The sequence below is a fragment of the Motacilla alba genome, chromosome 2 (genome assembly GCF_015832195.1).
Source record: "Motacilla alba alba isolate MOTALB_02 chromosome 2, Motacilla_alba_V1.0_pri, whole genome shotgun sequence".
Taxonomy (NCBI): domain Eukaryota; kingdom Metazoa; phylum Chordata; class Aves; order Passeriformes; family Motacillidae; genus Motacilla; species Motacilla alba.
The window spans coordinates 115,131,346-115,147,013 of record NC_052017.1 but is presented as its reverse complement, the minus strand read 5'-3'; the positions used below and the strand labels follow the sequence as shown (position 1 = coordinate 115,147,013).

The following is a 15,668-nucleotide window of genomic DNA, read 5'->3' as shown; positions in this document are numbered from 1 at the left end:
TCACAGCAACAAATGAAAATAGCCTTTGAATATATTAGCTATGGCATGTCAAAGATAGGCTTTTCCCCAACTCCTCCAGTAACTGAACTAATTCTAATAATTAAATCAGAATGTGTCATTGGAACTGGAGAGGAGGAGGGGAGCATGGAAAACAAAGCGCAAAATAAAAAAAAACAATCAAAAAACTCCAAACAAACAAATAACCCCCCTCAAAACACAAACACAAAATAAAAAAAAAAAAAAAAAACAAGAAAAAAAAACCCTCACCAAAAATCCCACACTTCATTTTCTGTGGACAAACACTTCATTTAGCAGCACCAACTGAGGTAACTCTTAATTTAGATTCTCCAACCCATTTGATTAACATTGTTCTATGAAACATCTTATCTTCAGTGCAAATATCTTCAGTATTCTTGCTCCAGACACTCTTCACACAACCTATAGTAAAATATAAAAATCCCTATAGGCAGATCTTAAATCAGACATGCCTACAGCAATACCAGGTCTAGATTTGGGGTTATATCATAATGTTCTATTACAGTTGCAGAGCCGTGTCTAAAGCAACACTTTTAACTTATCCCTGGCTGACATAGGAGTTTCTGAGTTACATTTTTGGGTGTTGCTGTACAGAGCAGCAGGGAACTGCAGAAACTCACCACTGCTGCAGGGCACCTCAAGCACACCCACCAGGAACACTGAAATACTGACACCAAACAACCAACCTGTGTCAGACAGCAAAAATTCTTCCAGTCCCAGTCTAATACCCTAGGTACAGCATTATTTGGTTTTCAACAAGTTTTTCTGAAGTATTTCAAAGGAGGCCTGCAGAGAGAAACACAACCAAGCAGTATTCCAGTACTGCAGGACTGTGTCCCTCTGACAGTGCTTGCCCCAGTAGACATCTGCAAGATCCCATTAACAAACAGACGCAAATATCAACCACAATGTCCAAGTTTTAGACCAGTTTTAATGACTCTGTATTTCGTACAGCTGTACAAGTAAACTGTGATGTCAACTTTTTAGGGTAAGGTGTTGCTTTAAATTCAAACATGCACTATGTATTATAAGCCTCTCACTATATTTAGCAACAATTGGCTGGTACAGAAAGATTTCTTCCAAAAATAAAATTAAGGACTTCATATCATCCAGTGCTCACATGTAAGGAAAATTACAGTATTATCACACTTATCAGCATCTCACAGGGCCAAAAAAGATACCAAGTACCAGAATGCAAGTGGATGGAGGGCCATCTGGAGAGAAAGGAGATGTAAAAGCAGAGTGGAAAAAACAAGAGTTCATATCGACTACTAGACATTAGAAAGTTTGTTATGAAGCTTACTATGAGTCCTCTCTCTTCTTCCAGGAAAATTACATCCAAAAATCTGTGGAACCATTAACTTCTCAGTCACTGTAGCTGTGTTATTTTTGTTTGTGGGAGTTACAGAGACATAACAGAAAACAATTTAACTAGCACAATTAACATGGACTATTTTTTTCTGATTCAACCAATTAAATTATTGTCTGCTGTATGAAAAGTCTACTGTAAGTGGGTATACATTGGGAACTCATGTATAACATGAAAATTTCCTCTATGACTACAATAACAAGAGATTACATTTAAGAAAATATAAAACAAATTCATATTTTAATATAAATATTTTAAAAGTGAAAGTTGAAGCCGAAATAAATGTTTGGCACTTCCTATAATGTTATAGCAATAGATCAACGGCACATTTGGGTTTGCATACTGAAGAATAAGTGTTGCATTCATGAAGATAAATACTTGCAATTTTCCAAAATTAAAAGGTTAATACTATGCCATAGAAACTTGCCAAGATTCAGAAATCATGACTTTAGAAAGTTAAGATTGTGGACTTTCAGTTCTTAAAGGGGGCTTACAAAAAAAGCAGAAGAGCAACTTTTTAGACAGGCAGATAGGAACAGGGCAAGGAGGAGCTGTTTTAACAAAGAAAGGATTAGATTAGATGTTAAGAAGAAATTCCTTCCTCAAGACAGTCCAGAGGCACTGAACAGGTTGCACAGAGAACTTGTGAATGCCCCACCCATAGAAATATTCATGGCCAGGTTGGATGGGGACCTGAGGAACCTGATCCAGTGGGTGGCATCCACCCAGGGTCAACCCACTCCAGCATCTCTGCTTGTGGTAGGATGGTTGGAACTAGATCCTCTTTAAGGTCACTTCCAATGCAAGTCATTCTATCAGCCTGTGATTTCTTACCATTTAATTTCTTCAGCAGCAACCCATGCAATATGAACCCATTCCGAGAAGTTCTTAATATTTGTGCTTGCTCAGCATAACACAAGAGCTGCTCTCTCCTAAACTGGATTAACACAGTAAAATCACTGAGAAGGAGTACAGGAAAGAGCTGCATTCCAATCCTTGGTACTGAGGAACAACAAAACCAAAGGACAAAAATTCCTCCCAGTCCAACAGCAAAAAATCAGAGAGATCCACATTTTTCTTCCACATCTTGTACAACTGCACTACTCTCACATTAACCTCTATAACTACCAAATTCCTACACAAGAAGTGGGATTTTCTGCTTTTAACTGTAAAGACTGGTCTTAGCAGACTCAGTCAAGAAGACTCAGTCTTCTGAGTCTTCTGCACTCTCAAGCAAGAGTAATACTGGAAGGAGTGACAGAGAGCAAAGAGGTGGCACATTTTAGAGTAACAGATACCTGAATAAGAATTTAAATTGGGGGTTTTATGAATTTTAGTTTTGAATAAATAACAGAATTTAAAGCCATCATCTCTATGTTCCTCTTCATAAACAGAGGCAACACTACACCAATCTTTCCAGGATCAGAGAAAATTCTAACTAAGTAGGTAATGTATAAAGTACAGTAAAATCAAAAAGAATTATTTATAATCTCTGGAAAGAGCAAACACACACTCAGATCACTTAGTCATCCTATCTCTCAGTTCTGTTTCCTCATAAAGATGACTAAAAAAAATAATCTGAGTTTTATTTCTAACTGGTCATGCTTCTAAACAATTCTCTATGCTGAGGAAAAGAAAAAAAAATCCTGCTCAGTACTCAAAGAAGACAATTCCCTAACTGGCATTGGAAGCATCCTCAATATGATACACATCGAATGAAATTGTGCCAAGCTCTTTGGTAGAAAAAGGATATTCTTTCACCTCCTCAATAACAAAACAGTTGCAAATACTTTAGTTGGAAAACAGTCCCACTTTTCTAAAAAAGAAAACACTCCTGAAATCAAATCAGTCATTATTATTTGTGTGGAGTAAGAGAGAAGTTGGGATAAGCTGGAATGTGGCCTATTTGTCACTAATTCAATAAAGACAAAGCTTTCCAAGACTTCTAACAGACATTTTAATTTATCAAAATTTGAGGGAGGACTCAAGGGCTGGTTACTGAGGACAGATATTATAAAAACACAAGCTGGGTAAAGGTATTAAAGGGCCTGAAAGCTCACTGCCAGAGGAAGAGGTAGTCCCAATTCTGCCCCGGCAAGCATTCCCACTCTACACCACCAACTTCGGTGATCCTGTGGTCACACAATGGAGAGCTGCCAGGAACATGACCTACTCAGATAAGCCAGTTCACCAAATGATCAGGCAGGTGCAAGGAAGCAGCAAAGGTTCTGTATCCCAGGTCACAGCCACCTTCATCTGCACGGTTTTTGGGCTTTTTTCCTAAAGCAGATTAGATATTGGGAGTTACTGAGCTCACACAGCTATGCTGGGAAGCTGTCAGTGGGCTACTTGCCCACAGCAGGGTGACACAAAGGTACACCCTGAAGCAGTGTGAAGAGCGGTCACAGGCACCGCTGTACCAAATGGCTGCCTCTGGCAAGCACTCAAGAGGCAGGTGACTCAAGTAGAGAGAGGTGGAGTGACTCCCCAAACTTCTCTCTCCCCATTTTAACACAGACATTGGCCATTTCCTCTCTGTTCCTACTGCTCTGCACTGCTCTGTCAGATCAGCTCAGCCTTTCCCTGCCCCTTCCCTGATCATTGCTTCCTGCCCACATTTCCTACTCTGCTCCTACCAGCTCCCAAGCAGCAGCTTCACCATCTTCAAACCACACTGGCAAACTCAAGAATATTTAAAAATAATAGATGCACAAATAGATGCTTTAATCACTCAAGGGTGTCAAACCTTGCTCTTTAGCTACCACAATTTACAACTCTTTTGAGAAGTCTTAAAATATTTACAAACAGCATCTCTAAAAAAAACAAACAAGTGTGGTTTTTTGGGGGTTTTTTCCCAAATCCAGATAATTACATTATCACCAGTAAAATACATGTATCATCATACAGTTAAAAGAAATGAAATCTGAAAACTCAAAAGTGAAATGCACTGGCTTGCTGAACTGAGAGAGAAAACAACTTCTACAGACAAAAGTTACAAATTACACTTCAAAGTGACGGTGTCTCATCATAGTGGGAATTGACACTCACTCCACAGTGTCAATTTACTCCACAGAGTAGAGAAACACTTACGCAAGTTTGTGACACTTGCATTCAAGATACAAGCACGGACAGGATAGCTTAAAATAAAGGGATGCCTCAAATTCCATGAAAAAGAGTAGGACAGAATCCCAGGACAAAGATCCACAGTAAAAAGGTAGGAAATTATTTCTTCACCTGCAACTTGTTCCTTATTAAGACTACCACTGTATTTAATGAAATTTAAATAAATAAATAAATAAAATCAAGCATTTTCCTTTCATTTGCTCTGATTTTCAATCCTTCTGTCTGTAGGTTGATGATGACACAGACATAAGGGTTTTTATTAGAGTATCAGCTTTCAATCATGAAAAAAAGCTTCTCTGAAACAACAGATTTAAATCTGTTCAAATAAATATAAAGTAGGACAACATCTTCAACCATGGGAAAGTAAGATAGCTGTCAAGTTCCACTGGAAGTGACCATCAGCAGCAGATAAGAACACAATACTGAAGTACTAATCAAGCAGCATATATTTAAAACTTTTCTAGTTGGGCGATTCTTCAGAAAATGCTAATGACTTCAGGAAACAATACATTCAGGTCACCAACATCTCACAGAAACTTTAAAAATACCCACGCTGAAGAACAAGTTGGGTAACTCTTAAACCTACAAATCACTATGCTGATGCAGACTTTATGTTTTTATGTTAATGCTACAAACTGGCTTTACCCAAAACTCCAGAACAGACAATTTAATGGCACACATTATTTTCATCACAGTCAAATCATGGCACCTGAGGGAAGAGGTATTCTTGAAGTAGCTTGTGCCTCCTCAACAGTAAAAAAACCCCAAAAAGTTCATAGCAAAACCACCTCAAAACTACAAATCTTTGGCCCAAAGGCCTATTCACTGAAAAATCACTGCAAGCACTTTATTTACAAAAACACATATAGCCTTTTCAAGGGTGAGGAAGAAATAAGCCTTTGGATATGTTAATATTAAATGTTAGACTGGAACACAACTGAGGAGTTTTAGAATATGAACTTTTGTTGGACACAGTAATTCATACTATTATATCCTTTGAGAGACCTGCATGGAAACTCACTCACAGATGGATCAAGTTATCAGTGGAACAGAAAATTCTACTCCACAGGGGTGAAATAACTTCAACACATCTGACCAAAGGTAGATTTTACGGTCTGTTTTTCTTTTAGTTGGAAAATATTAGTTAATTACATTGCTTACATTGCTTAAATACAAGAATTCTTCAGCATCCCAACAAAATACAGCTGAAGCCTGTAAACTTTTAAGAAAAAAATACTGCTATCAACCTTTAATATGAATACTATGGATTTTCTTCCCTTTTTCTCTCCCATTACTATCCACAACCTCTTATTTTGCCTACATTTTCTCCATATATATTATATAAATACACATACATTCATGCTTATCTATACATAAAAATAACATACAATTGTAGCTAATAAAGTTCAGTATTAGTGGGTTCCTAATTCCATTTAGTCTGGCAGCTTCAAAAATCTTGCCAGCATACACTGTTTTGCTGATCTGTGAATACTTGAAAAAGGAAACTAGAATTTCTAGGGGCAGGCTGCCACAAGACTTTGCTGAACATGCAGCATACACAGTACCCCAAAAGACCAGCTAGCAGATATGTGAAATAGCCTCTGCATCAAAACAAAAAGTACCCAGTAGTGTTTCTAGGGGTTTTTTTTAATTAAATTTAAAATAGTCCAAAAGTTAAATACTTGAGGGATTAAAAAGCCAGCAACTCTCTCTGGAGATCTGGGAAATCACTTATGAATATTTTTTATGGGACTAATTCTAACTATTCAAAGTGGCATCATTTGCTACTACATAAAGTTACAGGAAACACTGAAAGATAATTCATGTGAAGACAGTAAGGAGTCAATCTCTTCTTATTACTCTTAGGCATTAAAACAAAAACCCAGGAGAGAATCAACTTCATTTTATTGTGCCAGCAGAAACTATTTAACCTCTACTTTCTGCCAGGTTAGAATATTGCATCAAACCAATACAGCTGATTACAGTTTTCATTAACATCCCTTTCCATTCAGGTATATACAAGTATAAATTAAACTGAGGCAGCAACACAGAGTTTGAAATTGCAGGAAGGGCCTGTGAAAGGGGTGACCCAGCTGGTGACTCAGCAGGACTTTCCCTGCCTCCTCCCCTGCAAGGGAGGGCAGGAAATTTCAAAAGAATGTGTTCATACCAAACACAGCTATGAGTTATGATTTAAAGCAAAGTCACATGCCCACAGATAATAAGGCCAGCAGAATGAACCAGCAGAATAAACCTGGCAGTGAACCAGTAACACACACACAAAATCAGTTCCTTCTCCACCAGAACCTGGACACTGCAACCCAGAATCCTTCAACACTGTTTGTGCCCATTGTGGAGCTCGCCCATTTAGTCGGGCACGGAGGCTATACCATACTTGTTTGTCATTTAAATACTCCTGTGTTTGACTATAAATAATGTAGATTGCATTTGTGGAACATGATTAATGAACACGACTCGAAACTTCAGCCCACACAGTAGCTGTGGGTAAATAAGTTGTGTGTAACAACACACCCAGGACAGCCTATTCTTGGCAAAGAAAACTCCTACACTTCCTCTATCACCAATAAAATGCTCTGAAAATAACGATATGTAAGAACAACTGCATAGCATTAGGCCTCCAAAGGCCTGTCTAACTTGATATCACCTCTGATAAAGTGTGTGGAAAAGGACAAGAACCAGACATGCATACAGGAGATGCAACCCAGTAACAAATTCTCAGTCACTTATGTATGGCACAGATCTGCTGAGCCAAATGTGGTGCCTCTATGTTTATCAAATGATGATGCATTTTTCTGTGAAACATCTCAGAGATCAGCATCTTAATGCGTGGTTCTGAACTCACCACTGGGCAACTCCATGAATACCTAAAAAGAATTCAAGGAGATAAAACCAGGAGACATCCCTTACTTCATATTCATTCTCTTCATGCACCTGTATCACTCACAATTTTAGAGGCTTTCACCATCTCTCTCCTTCCTCCCACCACTAAAACACCCCCCACAGCCCGCCTCCCTCCCACCCCAGGTTTTTGAAATGCTGCTGTATTTTCTGAGGCCTGAGGAAGGGACACAGAACTTCATGGCATTTGCCTCACCAGCATACCATACATACAGGTAATAATCTTTGTTTTGTTCTCTACTACTTTCACTACAATTCCTACTGATGTATTTCTTTAACTGTTATAGCTCATTTTCAGACAGCCATCTAACACCAAGACCTGCTACTAAAAAGATGGTTTTGCCTGCTATTTCACTGCTCAAGCACCACAGAACCATAAAATCATTTAGGTTGGAAATGACCTTTAAGAACATAAAGTCCGACTGTAAACCCAGCACTGTCCACCACTAAAGCATGTCCTTAAGCATGTCCACATGTCCCTAGGCACCTCATCTATACATCTTTTAAATACCTTCACAGATGGCAACTTTATACCTTTCCTGGGCAGCCTGTTTCAATGCTTGATAACCCTTTCTGTGATGAAAATTTTTCTAATATCCAGCCTAAACTTCCCCTGGCCATATCTTGACTCACACAACTTAGTGGCCAAGTAATTAACTCTTCTATTATATTTCTAATTATTTTATTTCATTCTTATTAGGTTCTTCACCACATCTGCATTTGGTACTCTGCTTTGCGTACGTCAACAGCAGCAGCAAATTTTACCATTTGACTTTTCACTCTTCTCCAGATAATTTATGAGTATGTTGGAGAACACAAGCTCACAAGCCCAACACAGATGCCTCCACTGTGAAAACAGGCATGCTACTCCTGATCCCTGATTTGCCCCTTGGTGGATAGCTCTGCCACAGCAGAACCAGCCTTCCTACCCCATGGCCACCAGGCTCTTCCGAAAACCTTTAGTGGAAAGTGTTTCAAAGGAGTGCCTGACAAACCAAGCCCACTGACTGAACATCCCAACATTGCAGTGGTTCTTATGGGTCTATCAAACTCCACTGAAGCCAGCAGCTCATGCTAACATGGTCCTAAATAACTATCTCTAGTTTTCTGCTATTAATCAAAACCAGATGAATTGTCAATCACAAGCTCCACCTCAGAGCCAAAATAATTTGCAGTTTTCCACACAAAAAAAAAAAAAAAAAAGAAATAACAAGCCTTGGAATTAACACAGCAATTTCTTTCAACTTAAAAGCAAAAGAACTTCACTTTCTTTCCAACATATCTAACAACAAAACAGTAATTTGGTTAACCACAAATATTACAGCCTTCCCATGATAAGGCTAGCTTCAAATCACTGAAAAATAATTACTAAGATGACTTCTGTTGATTTTAAAGTACATGGAGATTTCCATTTTCACTGACTATATTAATTTTGTTGATTCGTTTTATACAAATAAAAACAAACCAGTCATTTAAATAACTGCTCTTCGGTGAACAGTTTTCTACCTACTGACATGAAAGGAAAACCATGACACAGGAGAGCTACCAACCCTGTATTCAGGCTTAAGAGCAGGGGTTTCACACATCTGCATTTTTTCCCCAGGGGGTGGGGAGGGGTTAAGTTTTCGTTGATTTGAACAATACTCATTTCATCCGAACAGTTTTCAAGGGGGAAACGCCTGCCTGTTAAGAGTTTCATTACTACAGTCAGGGCTCAAACTAATTACTTAATGGGAAGGTATGTGAACAGTAACTTTTACCCGATAAAAACTTAACAGAAATAAGCTAACAGAGAAGTTACTTAGCTTGCTACAACTGTCTAAATTACTGATTTTAATCAAATAACTGGAGTTATCATGTGGTTTTCCTCTAATTATTTCGCTTCAGCACTTACCTTTCTTCAAGCTATTCATTTGCAGTTCAGCACTCTCTAATAGGTTGCTTAGCTTATTTAAGGGTTGAGCTGCCTGTGTTTAACCTCTTCACTGATTAAAGGGGAAAAAATGTCCCAAGAACATTTAACAAGCTTGTACATTTTTCAAGTAAACTTTCTTCTCCCAAACCACCTTTAAATGCCAAAAATAGGCTTACTGGATGGGCAGATGAAAATGAGGAATTCATGCTGGTGAAGAATACCGCTGCTTTAGGGTACAGTCCACCTCAAGTATTTCCTCCCACATCTCCACCATCATGGGTTATGAAAGATCCTAGTGACACTGGGTTTTGTTCCTTTACTGTCTTAAAAGTCTTACATTACTACTTCTATAATTTTCTTTCAAGTTTTTTCTACTAGATGCTTCAGCTCTCATCTTTAGAGTAAAAAATGTGTCTTATACTTCTTTTTCTCATTCCTACCCTTTCTGTACTGATTTCTCTGTGCTGTCATTACCACCTTCCCAAATACTTGCTCATTCTTTTCATTTTTTCCCTATAGTTTTGAGCTCTCTCCTTTTCATCCTGCTTACCCACACAGTTGGTAATCGGAGGCATTGGCAAGAGCTGCTGTCTCAGACAGGAACACACAACTTCACGTGCATGCAAGAACTGTAATTTAAGTTCTCCAATCAAAGTCTGCGTGTGGAAATGCAGAGAGAGGAAGGGCCGACACAGGCATCCAAAATTTCAAACCAACTTTAAGGTAGGCAGGGAAAACAAAGATGGTCTTGAAGATACACTTTGCCTCTTCAAGAGAGCCTCCTCCTCCTTCAAGAGAAAGACAGTGCACTTTTCACCTTGCCCAGCTTAGTCCCCCCCCACTCCTCCTCTCTTCCACGGGGAATGTGGAAGCCCATCCCAGCTGCTGAGCTGCTCCATCTACCACTCCTTGGCAGCTGCCTTTCCGCAGAGCGTGCATCTGACTCCCAGGGCCGGCTCACGCTGTGCGGAGCAGCGAGCAGGAGCAGCCGGCAGGCAGCAGTGGAGGGGACAGCAGAGCAGCTGCTCAGCACAGGCCCAGGACACACTGCCCAGGACAACTGTTTTTATGATTTATTAAGCGTATTGTAGCATCGTGTCGTTACGACTGCATTCCAACAATTGTCTCCAAATATTTATGGGCAGAGTTACTTGGCATTAAGTACTGACTGATCGGAAAAAAAAAATAAAATTAATAAAACTCTGTTATCTTGACCATTAATTCATCTGGTACCAAAACCTCCTGAATTCTGACTGACTGAGTCAAAGGCAAACAACAGCAAATGTGAAGATTCCAAAAAGCACTTTTTCAGCTGAAGCTTAACATACTAGCATGTAGCCAAACCTGTTAAGCTACAGAGGATCAAGATGTTTTACCACTTTCAGCTTTTAATTGAAAAATGACATGGAAGCAATACATGGCCATCGAAATCTGGCAGATCAAAGCCTCAGTAAAATAAAACTTGCATTCTATTTAACATTTCATTTGAGCCTCAGAAGATTTAATTTCAGACTGATTCACATTGTTGTCTTCTCCTTGTATAAACTGTTTCCCCATCACTTCTTGGTTTCACTACTTAGTGCTAAAGAAGTTCACGCCAGAAATTTTTTTTCACATGTAACAATTTAAGCTTTAATTTAAAACCACAGAACATTCCCTTAGGATTTAAAAGAAAGATCTTGGTTTGGCCAAAACAAACACATTATAGCACACACTTCTTCCTCCAAGTTGCAAATACAAAAAATTGAATAATTAAATGACAATTCTCCCACGTGCTTTCCATCTTCTCCCCAAAGGAACCAACATAAAAAAATAGTATGTATTCTGCTTGTCCTGGTGTTTTATCACATTTTGGTCTATCCATAATGTTATCCTACAAAAATTACTGTAAGGACATTAGAAAGACACATTATACCTTCTGCCATTTTACCTTCAGCCTCTGCACACCAAAAAAGCCACGTAACCAATAACAAACAAGGGAGTTGAACGGGGCCAACAATTTTGAAACCATAGTTCTTGTGCATCCTGAAAGGCATTTACAGTAATCTAAAACATTTTCTACTAATCGGAAGTAGCTTACCTGAAGGACAGGCACTTTTTGTGGTGTGTTTTGTGGTGACTGGTGAAGCTGTGCCCAAGGCTGATGATGAGGATGTGGGGGTGGTGAAGACTGGTGATGTATCCCTGGATGAGGCTGCATGGGAGGACAGGTTGGCATTTGCTGTTGAAAAGACTGCTGTTGACTAGGAAGCTGCTGGCCAGATATTAGTCGCTCTTGTATTGCTTGTGGATCTGCAAGGCCAACACCTGGACAACCATTTGGTCTCATGTGCCCACCCATCTCCCGTGGTGTTGAAGACATACCCATAAATGGACGATTCTGTTGCATGTTTCTGGGGCCCATATTCCTTTGTCCAATTCCCATGGCACCAGGGGGCTGGTGTGACGGCTGAGGATGGGGTATATTTGGGTAACTGCCAACTTCCATTGGTATTCCAGCACTACCGGGTCTAACCTGTGGAGGAGGTGTACCTGCTGGATTACTCATTGCTTTCATAGGTGACATGGGAGGTGGAGAGGCATAAGTTCCCTGAGGCTGTGAAGGGTGCATAGTTTGCGTGTTCATTTGGTTAAGTGAGCCACTAGGGTGGATGGGCTGCTGGTGCATTAGTCCTTGACCACTGTTTGATGGAAATCCGACAGCATTTGGGTATCTTGGTACAGATTGATTCATTGGAGTGTTATTTGTAAGGCCTAAATTCTGATTCATCCCTGTATTATTAACTAATCCCTGATTAAGGTTACTGTAAGGATATCGAGAATACTGCCCTGAGTTGTTTATAGTAGGTGAGGGTACCGTCTGGCTCCGAGAACTAAAATTAAGTGTTTGCGGCCTAACAGCACCCTGCTGGGGAGGATTAGGGGAGAATCTGGGACTGTGGGCTACTGATTCCCCATGGAGAGCAGTAGGGGGATGGTGGTGAAATTGCTGGACTGAGTGTCGCAAAGAAGGTGCCATACTGGGATTCTGCTGGGGCACATGAGACAAGTGGCCAGGTCCTGAGGTGGCAATGAAAGGGTTTCCCTGATTAAGGCCTTCTTGGCCTTGAGAAAACTGGTTCATCCTCTGCTGCTGCGGCTGACTGTGCTGCTGCATTGAAAAATCACCACGAGCCATGTAGTTTCCCATCTGCTGCATGTGCTGAGGATGGCCCTGCCCAGGGGGTCCGGAGGGTGCCTGTGGTGGCTGCGTCGGTTGCGGCTGCTGCTGCTGCTGTTGCTGCTGGTATGGGGCTCTTATCTGGTCTGGCACTTGAACTGCCCGTGGTCCCCACATGGAGCCACTGTCTACGAAGGGTTGGCCGTGTCTTTCGTTCTGCATGCCGGGATAGACTCCCATCTGACCACCAGCACCACTGCTGTGAGGAACCTGAGGAACTGGAGGGTTGTGATACTGCGAATGAGGAGACGCTATACCATTCCCAGGGGCATTGCTTATCATCCTGTTCGGCTGATCCATCAGGTGCATTTTCTGCTGTTCGTATTGATTATAGTGATCAAAATGGGTCAACTTGGCTTGGTTTTGATTTGCAGGAGGATGATGAAGAGATGACTGTAAAGCGGGAAATCCCTGATCCATGGGCATTTGCTGACCCATAGGATTCACTGTATTTTCAGGATATCCACATTCTCCAAGACCTTCCAACCCTTCACTGAAAATATTCCCATCTTCTCCAAACAGACTCATCATTCCTGGATCTGCCATCTTTTTTCAGCACACAGCTCCTTGGAGCTACAACCAGAATGTTAGTCTGTGCTTCACCTCGGTGAGGTGTTTTGTCCTCAAAGCCTTTAATCCTCAACTAATCTCCTTCATGTCATTCCATATTTCCTTAATTGTTTTGGACCATGCAGTGTCAGGCAAAGTCTGGTTACTGCTCCTAGAAAAAGCAGAGAAAGGGGGAGAAAGAGAAGAAGATATTAAATAAATAGCATCCGGCAACATAAAGAAAACATACTGTTTTTTTTAATGCTAGCTACTTTCAACCCCCTGAAATACATCTTAAAAATCTATTTCACATTACGAAGGATTCATTAGCTTTATCCAAAGCTTTATTATGATAGAGAGTTAAGAAGCAAGCAAAACACTAGTCTTAACCTTAAATCAATCCATTCACTATACTTCCTAGTGCTCCTTTCTTGGGTGGAACAGAACAAAAGAACACAACACGCAGCAGCAGCAGCTGCCACAGCAGGTAGGCAGATGTATGAATATAGCTGAGCGGCCCATCTGCTGAACTAAAGCCCTGAAAATGCTCTAGTTACCAACAGCATGTCCTTAACCTTATTCCCCTGAGCTGCGTAATCAGATGAGCAAGCAGAAGCACCAGGTCCTACGATGAACTAAAGTTAGTTATACGCACAAGAGATTTTTCAAATGTATACAGAGATGACCCACTAAATACAGACCAAAGTCCAAGACTTAGCCTTTAGGAAGGGATTTTTTATTTTTTAAGCACACAGTTTAGCATAATTTAATGAATTTGTACACTGAAAGACACAATACTTCTTCCTCTTTCAGCAAAGCTATATGCTCATTTTGTGTAAGAAAATCAAATTTAAAAGCTTCATCATATGGTAGGGTGGATTTCTCAATCCTTATGCTAATTTCCTTTATGATGGTAACACAGAACAGCACCAATGGAGTTCATTACTCATCTTCAGGTTATCATGCTACTACTGCACTACAGCACTTTGGAAGACCACACTGAAGTTTTGTAAACTCCAGAACTTGAATACTCACTCAAGAGAATTAGTAACAGCAAAAGGACTAAACAAAAAGCTAACCTAACATTTGGACTTGGGGGGAAAAAAAAGCAACAACACAGTAACAGAACAGATTCAGGAAAGTTCTCATTCAGATTTTCCATAGGGAAGACTGATCTATTCCAAAATGTGTCCCCTATCCTCTTCTCACAAGAACTCTGAAGATTTATTCAGATCCATTTTTTATGAACAAAGGTAGTCTAATGCTGTCTTTTTCTTCTTAAAAAATCAAAATTTTAAACACTGTGTCTTACACGCAAAATAAACTTTAAGACAATAGTCAAGGCAGCCCATACACTTAGCAAGTAAAACTATTTTTGTATCTTGGTTGTAATTCAGCAACGACTCTGCTTGCAGATACCAACTGCCCTTAACCAGCAACCAAAGTAAAGAAGATTTACAAGTTTATACTTTCACATCTTGCATTCCTTTGTGGAGGAGAGATGCCTTCAGTCACTTTGAACACAAAATGCCAGGCCAGACTGTTTGACTGAAGGTGATTTGTCCCAAACAAGTTTTAGGGAGAAAATATCAGCACATTTATTACCCTTCTTGTAGCCACTGTCAAGAGGACCTTCTACAGCATGAAGCAGAGGGCAAGAGGAAAGGCACAAGCATTTATCACTCCTCTTAAAATAGCATTTGAATGTCACCTTTAAAACCACACAGTTAAATCTCTTTAGTGCTCGGCTGGGATATTAACACTTCCTAAATCACTTGGAGGCAAACTCCTATGAGCCATCTTCATATTTCTATCTATTTGGTTTTATTTCATTTTAATTATTAGGTAGAAGCCATCTGTAATATTTACCACCTCACTCAGTTTATTAGAGCACACCATAAGGAAGTTTCAACAAGGTGAGAAGGAATCCCCCTCACCAAAAGAAGCTTTTGCTATTAGACTGCTCCAGAGCAGACTGCAGTCACGGTGAAGATCCCTGATGGCTCAAGGATGTCTGACACTGCGACTACTGATGCTCACTGCCATCAGGAGCTGTTAAAGCTGGACTTCAGTGTGTACTGAGAGTCTCCAACAGAACAGTCTCTTTGCCTGGAAGTGCTAAAAAGCAGAGCATACAGATACTGTTACCTCCTAACCACTGATGCAATCTGGCCAATTTCAAACTGGAGCCGAGTAGATCTCACCCATCCACCAGAAACAGCCACACAGTTATGAACATGTAAGAATTTCCATTCATTTTATTACATAAATCATGCCTGCTAAAAGAACCATTTTTTAAAGACAAGAAGGCTCTATTCTCCTACAGCACTAATAAAATTTTATAACAACTTAACAGAGCATCTCTAGAAACAAGGTTACAAGCACCAAGCAGGCGTTTGAATCTGCTTTTGTTTTTCAGCTGACAAGTGTCCAATAAAATTCAGGCAAGTCAGCCACTGATAACAGTCAACATCAGCTCACAGTAGCTTGGATCTGCTACTATACCCAGAGAAGCAAAATAAAATAGGGTAAGGGTT

General features: G+C 40.1%; 1 protein-coding gene across 10 annotated transcripts in view; it reads right to left on the bottom strand.

Moving 5' to 3' along the window:
- The window catches only part of CHD7 (chromodomain helicase DNA binding protein 7), a 133,775-nt gene that overhangs the window by 78,758 nt on the left and 39,349 nt on the right, over positions 1 to 15,668 (bottom strand). For all 10 annotated transcript variants that reach the window (XM_038129683.1, XM_038129684.1, XM_038129689.1 and 7 more), the window contains one exon: positions 11,443 to 13,303. In XM_038129683.1, the coding sequence (XP_037985611.1) occupies positions 11,443 to 13,128 (1,686 nt within the window). In that variant the 5' untranslated portion in view covers positions 13,129 to 13,303. The remainder of the gene's footprint in view (positions 1 to 11,442; positions 13,304 to 15,668) is intronic.